General features: G+C 42.0%; 1 protein-coding gene across 5 annotated transcripts in view; it reads right to left on the minus strand.

Moving 5' to 3' along the window:
• The window catches only part of WWP2 (WW domain containing E3 ubiquitin protein ligase 2), a 1,859,587-nt gene that overhangs the window by 345,914 nt on the left and 1,493,903 nt on the right, over window positions 1-19,770 (minus strand). For all 5 annotated transcript variants that reach the window (XM_044081781.1, XM_044081779.1, XM_044081780.1 and 2 more), the window contains one exon: window positions 554-632. In XM_044081781.1, coding sequence (XP_043937716.1) covers window positions 554-632 — 79 coding nt within the window. The remainder of the gene's footprint in view (window positions 1-553; window positions 633-19,770) is intronic.

A 19,770-nucleotide genomic window follows, 5' to 3' on the forward strand; every position in this document is an offset into this window, starting at 1 on the left:
CACACAGCCTTACTTTTGTTTGGCTTTTATCACCTTCTGGAAGAATCCATATCACACTATGTAAGGTACTTTCCAGCATTTTGTCGTGAGATATCAGAGAATCACTTTCAATAATATTCCTCTAGCCCCATACACACAGACCTTAAACAAATGTGCAAGTATATATTTTTTAATGTTTGCTGATTAGATTAGCCTCACTAAACCAGTGGCTTCCTTTTATTATGAGAGCCATGGTGGTACTCATTCTGACCACAGAAATTTGGCCAAGGCACCATGATACATGTATTTGCAGTATGGGGCACACAACAGTACATTCTTTATGGATTAGTGTCTTGCAATAAGCAAGTCTCAAGCCTTGAGAAGACTTCACCAATAAATCAGAGGCAAAGAATTTTTGTCACGGGGAGGGATCAGTTGCTAACTTGGGAATGAAAAAGTGAAAAAGTGAAAAAGTGAAGCCCAGACATGCATCAAATATGTAACAAACAATGCCAAGTTTAAAAAAAAAAAAAACAAAGGTTCAATACAAGTTACCATTCAATATGCCACTTACATGACAGAGGAAACGGAACTGCTGATACTTCCAACGGAAACTTCGGTCATAGGCTCCGGGAGACCCTCCATGTTTTGTCCTACAACATTAAAGAAGTATGAAGACACTGCATCAGTTAACAAACATAAAAACTCCAATAACATGATGACTCATGGGTAATTAATTTTCATACAAAAAATTATGAAAAAATACTGCCTTCTTTGTGTAGCAGTGGTGGAAATAGAAGTGACTGGCATTTACTTTTTTTTTTTTTTAAATTACATTTTGACCTTTTCTCTAGTATGACTTTAAATCACAGACTGGCTGAGGTTTCTCAAATCACCCAATTCACTCCTTTGCTATAGCTTCTCAGTGTAACACAGTTAAGCAAGGTTTCCCCTTGGGGAGCTTGTCATAATGAAGGGGTTGAAAGAAACAGCATGGAGGTCATCTAGTCTGTCATATAAGTTTAAGGATGACAACTGCTGACTTGTATACTAGAATCCATTAGCCACACATATAATGGGAAGTTAAAATTCACAAATACTTCATGTGTAGTTAAACAAATTGCACATGCAGCCTCTCACTTCTACACTGGCATGTCTGCTCAGAAACAGCTTCTGGCTTACATCAGTGAGGTAATCTTGCAATAGAATATAACACTTCATTTCACCTGAAACAGAAGGTTTTGATTTGTAGCACCTTGATCCTGCTCCCTACCCCATTAGGCCTCTGATACACAATTCGAACCCACGTCACTGGGGTGCAGGCAGATGTCCTATTCTTGTGCCAGTACATCATCTAAGAAACCCTCATACTTATCATCACTTTGTTACTGACTAATGGGTGATGACAGACCATGTATTTCCCAATCACAAAAGAAGCATTTACACTGGGTACAGGAAATTAATGTCTAATCTTTTCAAAAGGCATAATTTGTAAAGTAATAGAAAGAGTAAACATGGACTGGTTACAGAAAGAAATGGCAAACCTCTTTATCCAAGATCAAGATTAAGATGGGTTAGTGAAGAAAAATCATCTTCTCCAAACTTGGTAGTATTCTTTGAACAACATTAAATACAAATACCACTGTATATATTTTGTAAAAAAAAACAGTATCGGTGCGAAAACTGTGATTCATGTTCTACTTTGTTAAAGACAACTGTGTAAATCCTGCTTACATGTCAAATTTTTCTTTGCAATTAATTTCTGTGACTGTATCCGCTGTTACTGTTTCCTTTCATCTTCTGTACCTCCAGTCTGTGCCTGAAAATGGTATGGATAAGTGGTCTAAAGAAAGAATGAATGAAAGAAAGGAAAGAACTCAAGAGAGAGAGATAGACATCTACTGTTGTGGATGAAGGTCTGACACCTCACACAGTGTATATGGCTCTAGGAAAATCATACTGCACAATTCTACATACAGCTATACTGGAGAACCTAAGAGATCAAAAAATAACTGCAGAACAATCAAATAGATCGGAAACTACTTACCAGAACCCCGAAAACCAAAGTGAAGGAATATCCTCAAAGTATTAGCGAGCAGAGAGGCAGCACAGAGCTCAGTACTGGACTTTGTACCATTTAATACCTTGTTTTTCAGAGCTAAAAGTGAAGCCTCATGTGTGATAAAATTTGCAGATAATACCTATGGGGGTGTGTTTGCTTCAGGCATTGAACTTTTATTGTTCTCTTTTAAAAGTTTCCCGCTTTACATTGAGAAACTTACTATAATACACTTTAGAGAGAATATTTTGCACTTCAGTTATAAAACTGATGGCTCTGCATTCAAAACGGGCACTGTTGTAAGAATCTAAATATTTTCCTCAGGGGTTAAGAATGGGTTTGGGCTAGCTCACCTAATACTAAACAGAATAAAATCAACCCACATAAACAGGCATTGCCCTAAAGAACCTAGAGGCATGTGAATAGACAACAATTCTGGCTTTGATTAAAGTGACTCTACAGTAGCTAAGATGTTATTTGAGACAGCTCATTTGATACTAAAGGGCATATCAGGAGAAGTAAAGAAATAATTCAGCCACAGCAGATCACAATGAGTTGATCAATTATAATTTGTGGGCCTCAGGCCTCAAATAGCACTCAAGTCAGCATTGTTCTGGTTGAAAGAAACTATAGCACTACCTTCCTAGCTGCACTGACTACCCTTCTTTCTTTTCTACTCGTGCAGCATGGTAGGAAGCCTGACTAACCTGAGTGATTCATAGTCATTCACATTATTTTAATGTGATCCAGCATCATGCCATGTGTGCTTGAATTTGAATCGCAATAAATCAAAGAAGCTCAGTTTGCTCTGTATCAGCAAAATGAGCTGCATTTTTTTTGCACAGCACTACTGTGAATTCCATCCACTGTCTGCCACATATATAAATAGTATATATGATCCAGATTAGATTGAGTTTGTTGCATCTACTTTGGACAGATAATGTGCACTTTTTCGAGCTTTCTGAACATTTTCTAAAATGTTCAAGACATATGCTGCCAAACCAAATAAACTTCTCTCCCCAATTAATTCCTACAAGAACAACTCATAACCAACCCACCCCTCCTATTCCCATTTTTGATAAGGAGTCAGGTTGTCTCTTCAGCTGTTCCCATTTCTCTCAGTTCAGTCCAGTCTCCTACCTTCTTTGACAGTCAGGCCTACTCTCAATCTAGTCCATCCATCTCTTTGCTGGACTCCCTCATTTCTTCTCATCTTCTTACTTGTCCCAAATCATCTTCACCAGAATGGGTTCTGGTTTCCTGCATATGTGCTTGAACCATTGTAATCTGTTCTCTTTAACCTTCTCTGCAATTGCAGCTACTAGAGCATCTGCTGTAATGTCCTAATTTCTTTGTCCTACAGTGTGCATAATACCACCCCCATCTCAGGCACGCCATCTCCTTCACCTCTATCTTCTTCAACTACTCTGCCTTCACTGTTGGGGTTTCTGTAACATACAACAGTACTGAGTGCTCCCCTTTTTTGCACACTGTACTTTTCTTTGGAATTCGTTTGTCACATACTACCCCTGACATTCTGTGCCAGTTGGCTGCAGCTCCTCTGATTCTAGTTTTGACCTCCACATTCCGGTTTCTCTTCTCAGTCATCCCTCCCAGATACTGAAATTGCTAATCTGTGCCACTATTTTCCTTCTCTCACTTTTCACCTTCTTCTGATTTCCCTCACTTGCTACCATGACAACGGTCTTATCTATCCTCAGGCTCATCCCGTGTGCCTTCCACTTCTTAAAGTTCTTGTTCAAAGTCACACCGTGTGCATACAACATTACAGCATCTTTTTTTTTCCAAACAACTTTATTGAATTATCACTTATGACACAGGCAAATTTACATTCATATAAATGTAATCAAACTGTATTAACATAAACATATTTCACACATATTGCTATGTATCATATAACCTAAGCAATATTGCACAAATTATTCAATTCCTGCGTTTTTTTAACAAGAAACATCTTTATTAAACCATCACTTACTACACAGGCAATCATACATTTATATAAATGAAAACAAACCACATCTACACAATCCTAGTCTCAAGCATTTTACATCACAAACCATAATGACACACCTCCAGCTGCAAACATTATACATCACTTATAATCTACCCAATCTTTCTCATGCAAATATTACATAGCTCATTTTAGTCCTGCCGCCTTTTAGACCTCATTCCTCCCTTATATGCATTGTTCCCACAACTCCCATTTTTTCCTATGTAGTTTGCTCCTACCCTTTTCTAAAGATCTCAATTCCAGTTGTTTTATCTCTGTTACTATATTCACTACTTCCAGTATAGTTGGTTTAGATTTAGATTTCCACTTTCTACTAATTGCTTTTTTGGCAGCCACCATTATTCGAAACAGCATGGCTTTACCATGTCTAGGCAATTCCGATTCTGTATCACAGCTCAGAAAAATCATCACCCTCGTCACACCAATCTGCCCACCTAGCATCTCTGATAGTGCATCCCACACGGAATCCTTAAAGTCCGCCAACTCACCATACTCCCAGAAAATATTTTCCCAGTTACCTCTTTCTTTCCCTTCAATCCTCCAACATTTATTGCTTGCCTGAGGAAAAATTCTCTGGAGTCTACTTGGGGTATAAAAATATCTATGTAAACATTTCCAGGCAAAAATCCTAAATCTTTTAGATTTTGTTGAGCATTACAGCAATTTTGTTGATCTTTTCCCTCCAACCTATTTGCTAATGTAGTACATCATCAGTATGAAAAGCAGTGGGCTCAGAGCTGAACTTTGATGCACTCCCACTCACACAGAGATCCACTCTTGAGAGTCCAAACACTGTTCATACTTGTGCCATTGGACTAAGTCTACCAATATTTCCAGGACTTTGAACTATTACATGACTGTACAAATCAGGTTTCTCATGACCATGTCACGTTTTCTCCAAGTCTTGGAATGCCCGGTTGGAATTCTTCCTCATCTTTAGTGTTTTCTCAACTATCTGACTCACCGCAAACATTAAGTTGGTTGTGCTGCATACTGATCTGAATCTAAACTGCTCTTCTCCCATTCTATCTTCTATTACACTGAGTTTTCATCAGTCACCATCTCCAGCATTTTCAACCCGAACTATGTACTTAAGGAAAAGCATTAGAAATGAAATTTTATAATGTATCGAAGAAGTGAGAAATCTCAAGGCTTGTATAGTGCAGTGGAACAAATCACTCATACAACGGTATGTGAAATTTCCTTTGTACAAAGAGTTACTCATGAAAAGTAACTTTTAATTCCATAAACTATGAATTCAGAGTGCCTCAGTATGTTTAAGAGCAGACAATGACAGAGATTCTACTTCTAATCCCATACATTGCTTACAAACAAATGCTATATGACATGTGACATTGGCTTTGCTACATGAAAACATGTCTGCGCTGATGATTTGGCCAAAAAGCATAGATAGCAAAGGAAGCCTGTGATTAAAGAACTCTTCTTAAAATTTTTACCCATCTGAAATTGATTTATTTAATTTTTTTCTTATGGACTTCTTCCCTGGACATAAAAGCTTATTAAAACATTTACAGCTTGTATAGTCCTTTGTAAATTCCTAAAATACACAGCCTGTACAATCCTTTGTATTTTAAAGAATTACACAATTAACAATTTTTTAATTAACCAAAATACTTCTATGAATGGTTATTGACAGATTGCAGGATGAGATGGACTGCTGCGCAGCTGTCTAATGCCTTTAGGTAAAAGTGACTGATAGCAGCAGAAGGACATAGTTTTATGGGACCAAAGATTATAAAGAAGCCAACAGGGGGTCTTCTACCTTTTATTTTGCAGTCTCTTTTGAATGTAGTGCTTGATCCAAAGACAGTGGTCATTAAGACTTGAGGACAAGAGTATGCTGAGGAACAGGCTGTACCTATGAATACTGAAAAGCTTGGGCTGATCAGACAGGCCTAGCATACCACTGCTTACCAAAGAAGCTCAAGAGTAGGATGTTCATTTTAACAATGGTTATGCCAGAGCAATGCTTTGAAAAAAAACACAATGGGAGTTATTAACGAGGCCATAAGGCTTCAGGAAGTCAGAAAGCAGTTTACAAGCACAATTTTTTCAGAATCTGGCAAAAGGACTCAGTATGAAGCTGGATCCATAATTAATCAGTCTGCTGGACTCTTCAGCCTTGTGTCAAACTGGTAGCTTCCTTCCAACACAGTGGTGCAGTTTTGCGGTTAATAACTGACATGGGTATATGGCTGTTTAATGTAACCAATGTGATGTCCATGATCCAAAACTGATGCCATATTTCCTCTAGATTAGCCTTTCTGAATATGAACAATGGAAGGAAGAAACCCAGTTAATGTTGATTTTAGCCCATGGTTAAGGGGTAAACTGGGTAGAATATTGTTTATTGCATTTTCTTCCATATGTTTAGAAGAACATTTAATAGTTTTTTTTTTTGTCTGGATAACTAGGGAATTGGTTCAGAAATATGGGTGAGGTCATGGCCTGCACAGACTTCAGTATGGCATCTAACACAAACAGTTAATAAGCAAAATTAGACTAACAGATCCTAGGGTGGAAGCACAGACTATGATTGGTCTAGGTAACAGAACGAAGAATCATAGTAAATGGACTCCAATCTGTTGAAAGAACAGTGACCAGTAACCAGCAGTGCTACAGAAATCAGTTGCAGGGACACTTGTTTTAAGTCACTTTACAAAAGGAAAGAATAGTTGTGCAAAATATTACCATAACCATAGATGTCCTTCTCTTCTATGTTGCAGTATTCTTTACATGTGGGAAGTCCTCAGCCCAAGTGAGCCAATGTCCTGCCAAAATACAACAGTTTTTAGCTACTGCAAGAAACCTAGGACATCGTAAAATGTGCTGACAATGTCAACCATGAAAGGACGCCCGCACATACAATTCTCAGAACTGTAATGCCCCAGAAGGAACACCAGACCTAAGGAGCAATAAAATGCCATCAAGGAAAGAAACAAGACATAAGGGGGAAGGAGGGAGGGACAGAATGGTACAACATAAAAGAGAAAGACATCTATGGTTGTGGTAAGACTTTACACAACTATTATATGCCCTATTCAATGTTGCAGTATTCTTTACATGTGGGAGAATGCCAAAGCTTATTAGGAACCCCGGGAGGATGAAGGAGCACAGGAGCTTTGAACAGAAGAGCGTTCAACAAAGCCATGGAGAATGGCTCTAGCAAACCCTGTGCTAGATCTAGAAAAACTGTCCAGCATGTAATGTTTGGTAAAAGTATGCCCAGAAGACCATGTAGTAGCCTTTAAAACATAGTTAGTACCCAGGCCTCTAAAGAATTCACCTGAGGAAGCCACAGACCTAATGAAGTGAGCCTTAACAGGAGCAGAAAGAGTCTTACCATGGAAATCATAAGAAAACAAAATTGTCTTAGAAATCCAAGACATTGTCTGTTTAGAGACCGGCAAACCCAGAGCCCTTGGATAGAAAGAAACAAATAGCTGATCAGACTTTCTAATAGCCTTAGTCTTAAGACAACTCAGATTTTACTTGGATATGCACATCTAAGATGTGTAAGATACTTCCACTGGAGGACTGAGGAGAAGGAAAGAAAGTGGAAAACTGAATAGGCTGATTAAGAGACAACACATTCACCACCTTGGGCACAGAAGGAGGAATGGTAAGTAAAGAGATCCTATCCTTGTGGAAACCAAGAAAGGTGCAGAAGCAATCAAAGCATGAATCTCAGAAACTCTCCTAGCAGAGGTTAAAGCTAACAGAAGAACTGTTTTCCAAGTACAAAACTTTAAAGAAGCTGAGGATACAGGTTCAAAAGGGGCCACAGTAAGCTTCTCTAAATAATAATAATAATTCAAATCCCAATGAGGTGGAACTGGTTTCCTGGGAGGTTTAATATGAAGGACGCCTTTAAGAAAAAGTTTTACTTCCAATCTGGAAGCCAAAGGTGGAGATAATGGCAGACATGCAGAAATAGCTTACGAGTAAACTTTCACTGATGAGTAAGCCAAACCACTGTTAAGTAACTCACACAAGAAATAAAGAACCACTGGAACATCCACTAAAAGTGGGTCCAGATTTTGTGAGAGACACCAGACTGAAAACCTCTTCCATTTGGATAAGTAAGATTTTCTAGTATTGGGTTTCCTGGCCTCTTGTAGAACCCGACACACGTCCTCTGCAAAAAGGTGCCTGAAAGGAATCAAAAGTCGATCACCCACAGGGTCAGTTGTAGGGTTGACAAATGTGGAAGCAGCAGCAATCCCTTGTTTTCTGTGAGCAGGTCCACTCTGTGAGGTAACTTGTGATGATTGTCCTTGGCTAAATGCAGAAGAGGGAACCAATGCTGTGTTGGCCAAAAGGGAGATACCAACAAAATATTTGGTTTGTCCTGTTGAATATGCAGCAAGACTTTCTGAATGAGAGGAAAGTGGGGAGAATGCATAAAAAGACATTCCCTTCCATGAAAAGACTAGGGCGTCCATCTTCCAAGCCACAGGATGTGGGAGTCTGACAAAAAAAAAAAAAAAAAAAAAGAGGAAGCTCTCTGTTTAGAGGAGAGGCAAACTGATCCAGAAGAGTACCACCCCACCAGTGGCTAAGTCCAGAAACACATCTCTGTGAAGCATCCATTTGTGGGATTGAGTCATGGACCTGCTTAATGTGTCTGCCACAATACTTTGAGTGGATGGGATATAAACCACTTGAAGAGTCACTTTGTACTGAACTGCCAAATCCCATGCCATGACAGCTAACCTGCAAAGAAGGTAAGACTTCATCTGCCCCTCCTTGTTGACATACCAGAGAACTGTGGTGTTGTCCATAACACTTTCAGAGGACCTGGTTGAAGGAGAGGATGAAAGGCCTGTAGAGCTAGAATACGATACCTCATTTCCTTGACGGTGATATGCTTCTTCCTTTGAGAAAGAGACTAAAGGCCCTGCACCATCTTTGATGCAAGTGTTGCCCCCAACCTGTGTCTGAGGTATCCGTGAACAACTGTTGAGTAGGCTGGGGCAGATGTAGAGGATTCAGAGCAAGCTGTTGAATCTACCAAAGAAGCTCAGGTTTTAGGCATGAGAAAAGAGGGATCACAAACTCCAGAGGGTGAGCATGCTACGTTCAAACTGATTTTAGGTACCACTGAAATTTCCTCATGTGAAGTTTTGCAAGAGGTAACATGAGTATTGTGGATGCTATGAAACCTAGAAGTCTCAGAAACTCCCTGACTATAATGGAGGAGAGAGGCAGAATGTTTTTGAAGAAGGAAGTGAGGGACTGAATGTTGTCTGCTGGAAGAAAAGCCATCATAAGGTCTGTTCTGAACATGCATCCTAGAAAGATGAGGTCTTGTGAAGTTTGCAGGGAAAATTTTTTGAAATTTATGGTGAACCCTAGACTTTGTAGGAAAAGGATGCAAACTGCAGATTCTGAGTCAGCTGTTCTGATAGAGGTACCAGAAAAAGAAGATCTTCTAGGTATGGATATACCTGAATACCCCCTGACCCTTAGGAAAACAATCACAGGAGACAATCACTTTGTGAATACCCTTGAGGCAGCTGAAAGCCCAAAAGGCAAGGTAGAGAACTGAAAGTGCAAAGAAGCCACAGATAAACTTACAAATTTCCTGTAGAGAGGATGGATGGGGATGTGAAGATATACATCTCTGATGTCTACAGAGGCCATGTAAGACTGAAGGGTAATCAGGGGAAACAGTCTGTAAAGACAGCATGCAAAAAGATGGCACTTTTAGGTAAGTGTTTAAGTGGAATGATCCAGAACTAGTCTCCAAGGACCATCTTTACTGGGGACAAGACACATTTGTGAGTAAAAACCTATGCCTCTCTGACATTGACACCTGTTGAGTTGTGCCTTGTGAAAGTAACTCTTACTTCTGGAATCAAATTCAATTGGTTTCCAAGTCATGAAATATCCCTGTTGGATAATGGAAAGAACCCAAGAATCCTGAGTAATCCTTGCCCAAGATGAAAAGAGAGAGAAAGACAAAGAGATAGAGGGGTAAGACTTGGAAGAGGCTGATAGTCACAGAGAAACTGGCCTGGCTGGAAACGACTGCTGGTAGTCACAGAGAAACTGGCCTGGCTGGAAACGACTGCTGGGAGGAAGGTGCAGAGCTAGTAGTCTTAGATTGTGGGAGGTCTCCTAGTAGTCTTTTTAGGTCTAGAAGAAGAGGAGGAGGAGGAAGACGGGTGTGCTGGTCTTAAAAGGTGCTTCAAATCTTGAAATCCCTTTCCCTTCTCTTGCTATGCCTTAAATAAGTCTGCAGCTGCAGAACCAAAAACATCAGATGTATCAAGAGGTTAATCCAAGAATTTTGCTTTAATGTCGTCTGGCAATGGTTGAAGCCTCACCTAAGAGTGCCTTCTATGTACAGAACCAGATGTAGCTGCTCTAGAGGATGCCTCAACAACATCATAACTGCACTTAACTGAATGTCTAGCCACTTGTGAAGAAGCTGCTAAAAGTGACATAACCTGATTTTTCATGTCAGAATCTGGAAGATGAGCAAGAGCTTGACAGGCCAGAGAAAGTAGGGCCAATGAATACCTGGAAATATGAGTTTGACAATTCATAGCTCTGATGGCTAAAGTAGAAGTAATATAAACTTCCTTACCAAGTATTTCCAGAATTTTACTCTCCTTATCAGAGGGAAGTAGTTTACAGGAAGTTTACAGGAAGGAGACAACCTGGAAGACCTGTCTGAAGGAATGGAAACAACTGCTGGATCAGCTGAAGGACACTTACTGTATACAAGAACCTGCAGTCATCAGGCGCCTTGTAGAATCTGTCTGGCTTCTTTGGAGCAGGATCCTGAGAGTCAAAGACCCTAGAAGACGAAGTGAAAGCATCCAAGAAAGCTGGCAAAACAGGAGGCACAGCGAAAGGGGAAGGAACTTCCATTTGTAGAAGGTCATAATACCTTTTAGCTCTTCAGAAATCTGTGAGCAGTCCCATTTGAAAAACTCCCTCATTTTGTTAATTGTCTCGCCAAAAGAAATCTGTTTGACTGGGGAATCCCCCCCCCCCCAATTGGACTCCTCCTCTGGACAGGCATATTCTAAAGGGGAAGTAATTTGTGTAGAATATGCTAAAGAATCCTCATTAGACGAAAAATCATCATCATCATCAGATAATACATATTCTGTAACTTTTTGAACAGGAGAAGATGTGAAAGAAGGAACAGAAACAGCAGAGGAAGGCTTCAAAGCCATCAAAGCCTTACTCAGGCCCTGAGAGAAAGTATCCCAGTCAGACTGAGGAGAGGAAGGGGCTTGAGAGTGTCTAGTTTTCTGGTTTTCTTAACATGAATTTCTACTTGATGAGATATGGAAGAACCCGAAGTAGGCCTAACGTCTGTGACCAATTCTGGAATCTATTCTCTAACTGGAGTAGGAGGTACGTCCCTAGGGCCTTCTGGTACCATGAGCCACGGTTCCCCTTGTCCATCTGAAATGGATGTCTGCACTGGCTCTGAGGACGTGCCTAGGTCAGATTCCTTAATGGCTACCGATGAGGTACCCGCCAGAGAAAGTGGACCCAACCTCTGAACGTAACACTGGGTCTTCACGGACCTCAGGGGATATGTCGGTGGAAAGAGGCACAGACAAAGAGGAATCAGGCCTAGGCTTGCTAACCTTCCACTTCAAAACTGGCTCAGCCAACGGACCACCGGAACCCTTCATAATGTCCTTAGCCAGATGCTTAAGTCACTGATTCTCTAAATAAAGACTCAAAGCCAAAAGTCGATTATGTAAAGTTTTAGGGACAAAGGCCTGACAAATGGAAAAAGAACAGTGGTCGTGACTGGGGCCTAAGCAGAAAAGTCAAAGATCGTGGCTGTCTTTATGTGGAATCTGCCTTCTACACCTACACTTGCCCTTCCTGCATGACATGAGCTAAGTACAATACGCAGTAGCAAAGAAACAAATCCCTAACAGAGCACTTACCTGAAAGCTAGCAGCAACCAATGGAATCAGGCAGTAGGCCGACGTATGAGTCAAGTGTTCCGAATGGCGGCAGAAAAGTTCTGAGAATTGTACGTGTGGACATCCTTTTATGGCTGACACTGTCAGCACATACGTGGGACATCCCACATACCATGCAGTAGATAAAAGCTGTTGCATGCTGGCCAGGCATTGGGTTCCTTGAGCGGAGGACTTCCCACATGTGAAGAATACTGCAACATTGAATAGAAGGACATTTGCAGAAACTCTGGGAAAAAAAAGTATATTTTTGTTTTACAGGTGACATGAAATTATGTAACAGAGCTGATGCAAAATAAGATACAGAAAGATATGCATAGATTTGTCAAGATTAAAGAAAGTGTCTAAAACAATATAGCCAAAATTCAGTGCAGGAACCTGCAAAGCAATGCATATGAGAAGCAAAAGTCAGGAAAATTGTACACAGCTACAGGGGAAATAGTCACAACAACAAAATGAGGAAAAAGACTTGAGGTAATCATATCAAACTGCCAGAATGTAAGCAAGAAATATGAGAGAAAAGGAAGGACTTTTTATTTTATTGTATTGTGTTTTCCCCCATGCCTGCGTTCTGTCAGATCTACAAGGGTCTTGTCATTCTCACAGTCATGAGGGTATTTCATGCTCTCATTGGCATCCTGGCAATGACAGTATTATGCATTCATGTATGTGACCCCAACCTCTCTGGTGATGTCAGCACTCCCAACATTGCAAGGGTCATCTATGTCCCACAGAGTCTATGCATGTGTGATTCCCCACATGTAGCCACACAAGTTACCATCACCAGCTTGAGTGGTCAAATCCAAGTCATCCCCATCTGGCCCTCACCTGCACAAACAGTCTCTGCTCCTCAATGGGGCCCTACTACTGGAGACATGGCAAGGGCCAGGTAAGAACCACCATAAGCAACCCCCCCCCCCCCCCAGGAAATCATTAAGAGCACAAGCTGCTACTTACACTCAAGTGAACTGTTGTGTAGTCAGGACTTTATCCCTCTATACCATCAGCACAGACAAAAGGAAGGAAGTTTGGTTTAGCATTGGACATATAATAAGATCCATCACAAACAGAAAATAAAGAAGTTATGTACCTACCATAACGATCCATGTTAGTTGTCCTTCATCTCGCCTTCCTTCTTGCTGGATGGATTTGGAGCCGATCCTCGGCTCCAACTTGGCCACTTACAATAATAGCTCAAGAGCTCTTTACTGGCTCAAGGCTACCGCTTATCCCAGAATGTCCAGTGCCAGCTACCCAGATCTCATTTGAGATAGCTCACACTAGACATAATTATAGAAGATAATCCATTAATAAACCTGGATATACAGTTAATTGTCATGGTTTGGTTGAGAGGCAACTAATAACACAACAAATTAGCCAGTGAAACCATTGAGAAACTCCTCTTAATCCTTGAGGAAGGGGGAAGGAGGGAGGGACGCAAGAAGGAAGGCGAGATGAAGGACAACTAACATGGAACATTATGGTAGGTACATAACTTCTTTATGTTAAGTTGTCCAATCTTGCCTTCATTCTTGCTGGATGGGACAGCATCCCTAGCACCTCAATCCTGGGTGGCTCATTGGAACAGACTCTTCAGAACCGTGGAACCAAAGGAAGCTCTGCCCGGGAGACCACATCTACTTTGTAATGAGAAATGAATGTATGAGGATCTGCCCAAGTAGCTGCTGCACAAATTAAATCTACGGGCAATCTAGATTGAAATGCTACTGAAGTAGCTACTGATCTGGTTGAATGACATTTGGGTTTTGTTGAAAGATCTTTTTGTCGCAAGTGGTAGGTATGGACGATAGTGTCCGATAACCATTTTGACAATGTTACTTTAGAAATTGGAAGGCCTTGTTTGTTGTTAGTAAATGAAAGGAACAACTGATCTAATTTTCTCATTTCTTTAGTTCTATGGAGATAGAAATGCAGTTGTCTATGCACATCCAATTGGTGTAATTTGTATTCTGCCTTGTTGGAATGATTACAGAAAAAAACAGGGAGTTCAATGGATTGATTCAAATTGTGGTCCGAACAAACTTTAGGTAGAAAAGATGGATTAGTTCTCAGAGAAACCCTGTCTTTGTGAAAAACTAGGTATGGAGGGTGAACACGTAGTGCATGAAGTTCTGAAACACGTCTGGCAGAAGTAATAGCAACTAAGAAAAGAGTTTTTCAAGAGAGAAACTTCAAGGAACATGATGCTGCTGGTTCAAAGGGTGGCAGTATCAAGGAGGCAAGAACCAAACTGAGATCCCAAGGTGGAAGTGGCTCTTTCACTGGGGGTCTAAGCAGAGATGTACCTCTCATGAAGGCCTTACAGAGTTTGTGAGACATTATGCTGGAGTTAGAAACTCCGACATGAAAATATGAAATGACAGCTAGTTGTAATCTGATGGTAGCAGCAGCTGCACCAGATTGAAACAGTTCTGCTAGGAAATCCAAAATCTTGTGTGCAGGAGCTGTAAAAGGATCTAAATTCCTGGAATCTGCCCAGTAAGAGAATCTTTTCCATTTGCTAGCATAGACTTTCCTTGTATTTGCCTTATGGGAGGAAACAATAATGTTACGCACTGCTGGGAAGTATTGGGGAGCCTAGCTAGGATTGGAAGTGGAGTAACCAAGCTGTGAGCTTGAAAGATTGGAGGGATTGGTGCAGCCCGCCTGATTGATGAATCAAGAGGTCCGGGACTGGGTCCAGAATCCAAGGCTGAGCTAGAAGGTGGGGGTAAAGGAATGGAAACCAAATCTGTCGAGGCCAATAGGGGCAATGAGGATCATTTTGCAACCCAATGATTTTGCTTTCTGAATGACTTTTGGAATTATAGGGAAGGGGGGAATGCATAAAGGAGTCCCTGAGGCCAATCGTGGACTAGAGCATCCCTGGGTGTCTGACCCGGAGGAGGAACAAGGGAGAAGTAGCTGCTGCATTTGTTGCTGAGGGGAGAGGCAAAGAGATCGCAGCAAGGCTGGCCTCATTTGCAGAAAATAAGATCCACAATTTCCTGTTTCAGAGACCACTCGTGAGGCATGAGGATAGCCCTGCTGAGCCTGTCCGTTATTACGTTGGATGGCCCAGGGATATGCATTGCTATCAGAAAACGTTTGGAGGAAATTGCCCATTGCCACAGTTTGAGGGCCTCTCGGCACAAGGGGTAAGACCTAGTTCCACCCTGTTTGTTGATGTACCAAGCCACTAACATATTGTTCGTCTGTATTGCAATAGTCCCGGCAGGGAGACGGTCTTGAAGAGCTGGCAATGCTAGGAGCACTGCTCTCCTCTCCAGGATGTTGTTGTGCAAGTGGTACTCGTCAAGTGCCTTGGACTGTCTTCCCCAGGAGAAGTGACACTTGTTTTTGAATAATGGAAACTCTTTCCTGAGGCAATTTTACAATCATTTTTCTTGTGTTTAGCTCTGCTTCTATGTATGTAATAGAATGACAGGGCAACAAGGCAGATTTTTTGAAGTTTATTGTGATGCCTAGTTGAGCACAGGATGTGATGGTGTAATCTTGTGCTTCTATCAGCTGTTGCCTGATGGTAACAGTGAGGAGCCAGTCATCCAGATAAGAAAACACCGGGAATCCTTGATGTCTCAGGTGAACCGTGAGTACCGCCATGCATTTGGTGAACACCCTGGGGGCTGTGGTGAGACCAAAGGGCAGAGCTCTGAACTGGTAATGACTGCCCCCTAGCTGGAAGTGTAGAAATCTCCTGGACCGTCTGTCCATTTTTATATGATAGTAAGCATCCTGAAGATCTATGGAACACATCCAATTGTCCTGACTTAGAAAGGGGAGAATGGACTGCAGTATTAGCATCCGGAAGTTTTCTTTTTGTACAGACATTTTTAACCTGCTGAGATCCAGAATTGGTCTCCAGTCCCCTGTCTTTTTGGGCACTAAAAAGAATCTTGAGTAAGTTCCGGATCCTACTTGGTCTGCGGGGACTTCTTGGATGGCTCTGTTTTCTAGCAGTCTTGAAACTTCTGTGACTGCCTGATCCCTTAGATTGGGTGGAACATCTGGGATGGATTTTTTTGAAACAAAAGAGGGTTGATGAAAGGGAATCTTGTAACCTCCAGATAGAATGGTTAGTACCCATTTGTCTTTTGTAATATTTTGCCAGGCGGTTGGGTACAATGAAAGCCTTCCCCCGACTGCCTCCAGAGTTGAGCAGTCGGGCATCCCTTCTGGGATGTTGATAGGGTTTGGAAGAGAACGTATCTCTGTCACCCTGATTTTGCGGACCCCCTCTGCCACAAGGGCGGCGTCCGTCATTGTCATTATTTCTCCCTCTGCTCCTGGGGGAAAATTCACCATGTGCATCAGGCAAGGGTCCCTGGGATTTTTGAAACCATATCTTTCCACCCTTCTGACCTTTTGGGTATGGGCTGGTAGGAGTGGAAAAACGGACTCCAACATCAGAGAGTGTCTTGCCTTCCTGCTGGCATCTGGTAAGCGTGTCTTTCACCTGAGGCCCAAAGAGAGAGGAGCCATCAAAGGGGGTACTAGTGAAGGATGCTCTGAAAGGTTCCGCAAACTGACACAGCTGCAGCCAAGAATGTCTCCTTAGAGCTACTCCTGTTCCCGCAGCTCTTCTTGCTCCATCGGCTGCATATGAAATAAGCCTCATGGAGGAGTTGACTATTGAATTAAGAGTCGCAAGCTGGGTAGTTACCTTGGCTGAAGCTCCCTCAGCGGTAGGATCTTGTAGGGTATCTCCAAGCTCTTTTAGGAGATCCCTCTGAAGTCTAGTAAAATGGGAAAGATAATTCAGGGACCTAAGGGAGAAGGTCACTGATGAAAACATTTGCTTCCCATATCTGTCCATCGTACCAGAGTCTTTATTCGGTGGATGGACAGATGAGGTTTCAGCTAACTCTCTTTTTGTGGCTGCTGCTACCACCATGGCATCAACTGGGACACCTTTAGTTAAAAATTGTTTGTCTTGGGGAGCTGTGATGAATTTATTGGGTCTCCTTATGACAGGTTCCATGGAATCTGGAACTGACCAAGCCTTTCAAGACACTACAGACATGAGTGGATCAAAAGGCGGAGACACGCAAGAGGTGGAAGATCAGGAACTAAATCTGTCCATATATACAGACTCATTCTTGGAGGGGGCTAGGGAAGTCCAGCTACGCCTCTGCCTGAGAATCTCAAGGATGTCCGAAAAGGAAACATCTTCAGAGGGGGACCTTGGGGACCCCTCCGATTCATCCAGATCTGTATCTGAGATGACAGACTCAGGGGAGTTTAGGTGCTTTCTCTTGCACTTTTTCTTATGGGGAGCCTGCTCAGAATGCTCTGGGGAGGCTTCAGAAGAAGAGGGTTCACCCAATGGGGTGTACTGGGGCATATGTTCCCTACGCTTTGGGTCTGGAGGAGAAGCAGAGGTTGTCACAGGCACCGATGGGGACGGAGCCGATGGAACCGATAGTGGAGCCGTCTGTGGGGACAGCACTCTCTGCATGACCTCAAAGGCATCACAGTCTCGACACAAGGTGGGTTCCAGCTCCGAAGAGAAGGTGGGTTCCAGCTCCGAAGAGACAGAGACAGGAATACCACCCTGCACCAAGGGCCATGGCTCCAAGGCCGATGTGGGAGCTGCGCTCAACTGAGCCAATGCTCCGAGAGGGAGAGCGGGGTCGGACAAGGGTTCAATGCCACTCCCCCCCCCCCCAAGAGCCGACAAGAGAGCATCAGCGCCCAAATACCTCAATAGGAGGAAGAATCGAGGTAATTGGAGCCAACGTCGGAGCCAATGAGGATGTTATCAGAGCCGAAGGAACCACTATCAGAGCGTCCATGGACTCTGGCTCCGAACTAAGTATAACCGGAGGAGGAATCGAAATCGAAGTGGATGGAGCTGAAGCCTGTTGAGGTGGGCTTGAAAGCATTTTAGCAAGGGCCTGTGACTTAAGCAACCTACTGACCACTCTTCTCCACATCCTGATCCGATAACCTCGAGAATCGAGAGGAGTGGGAAGATGAGCGATGACTTGACTTGTTTTGAAGTAATGGTGATTGTGGCACCGAGTGAATCAGCTCCAAAGAAGGAGATCTAGCTCTATTTTCGCTCCGAGACGGCTCTGAATAAACAGTTGGAGCCGATGGAGGGCTAATCTTGTTGGTGTCAGCTGGCACCGACACACTTGGCTTGTCAAGCTCACAGGTCGGTTCCGAACATGGGGCCAACGGCTTGACTGGTTTCAAAGGTTTCACTGGCTGAGATGCTTTAGCTGGAGAATCCTGTTTTAATAATCCACAGAGGATAATCTTGTTTTTCCACTCCTGCAGGACCCTTGGACTAAAGGCATGACAAATAGCACAAGAGTCCTGCAGGTGCAGAGCCTCCAAGCAATAAACACAACTAGTGTGCCCATAGTGAGACATCTTCTGACAGCATGAGTCACACTTTTTGAACCCTAAGGTTTTAACTTCCTTGGACTTACTAAGAAAAAAAGAAGGAAGTACCACACAAACAGACACACTACAATAATAAAAATTATATTGATATAAACCTTAAAAGGAAGAAAATACTACTTTTCAAGTAAATTATTGAATTTTTAAGAAGAGAAAAAAGTTGTACTAAGCCTGAGTCAGTATTGACGCAACCTCGCAGCTGAAGCGGCAAACGAGATCTGGGTAGCTGGCGCTGGGCATTCTGGGATAAGGGGTAGCCTCGAGACAGTAAAGAGCTCTCGAGCTATTGTAAGTGGCCGAGTCCCATCCAGCAAGAATGAAGGCGAGATTGGACAACTTAACAAAAAATGTTGTTATGCCTGTATATAGTTAGTGGGCCATTCCCCATATGAAGCATCATGCCTAGTTCTGGTGACCTCATTATTAGGCAGGATACTGGCAGTTCAAAGGAGGGTCACAATTATACATAGCCTGCATAAGAAGCAACATGAAATGATAAAAAAGAACCTAAGGTATACTTTCTTGAACAAAGAATGCAGAAGATGGACATGGCAAAAAATTTCAAGTATTCACAGGATTCAACAGAGTCCAAGTAGACACCAGTTTTTAAAAATGAGACAAATGAGAATAACAAGTCATATTCTGAAGGTTCAAGATGTATGGCTCAGGGAGATATGGTAACATGTCATTGCTCAGAAAAGGCAGTGGATCACTGGATGAGTATGCCAATAGTACATCATGGTAAAAAAATAATAGTGGAATTCAAGAATACAATGACAAAAATATCAGATGATTCTTAACAGGGTGGTAAAAAATTAAGTTATCAGCTGTTTGATGAGTAGGAGTATCCCAAATAGTTCTTTCTTGCCAAAAATAAAATGTATACTTATTCAAGAATGGAACTTGCATGTCCTGAATATATGGCGTGTTCCAGATACTTTAATGGTTTTTGTTTGTTTGGTGAGGTCAGGCACCTCTGTAATGGACATCATGATGTAACAAGGATGTAAATGACAGTGTATTTAGCTCTTACCAAATCTTGACAGCAGTAAGGAAATTATATTTCTACTTTACACAAAGTTTAACCCTCTTAATAAACTTTTTTTTTTTTTTTTTAAAGAATCATGGTACATGAGTGCCTCTATATGTATGAGAATCTCAGCATCTACATCAGGCTCTTCAACTAGATAGGAAAAATGTATCCTAACACAAAACATGCTCCCTGTGATGACCCACCGACCACTGGACCAGTAATCAAGGAGCCTCAATCCTCACGACTGGCA

The sequence above is a fragment of the Protopterus annectens genome, chromosome 8.part1 (assembly GCF_019279795.1).
Source record: "Protopterus annectens isolate FY-2018-M chromosome 8.part1, PAN1.0, whole genome shotgun sequence".
In the NCBI taxonomy this organism is placed as follows: Eukaryota; Metazoa; Chordata; order Ceratodontiformes; family Protopteridae; genus Protopterus; species Protopterus annectens.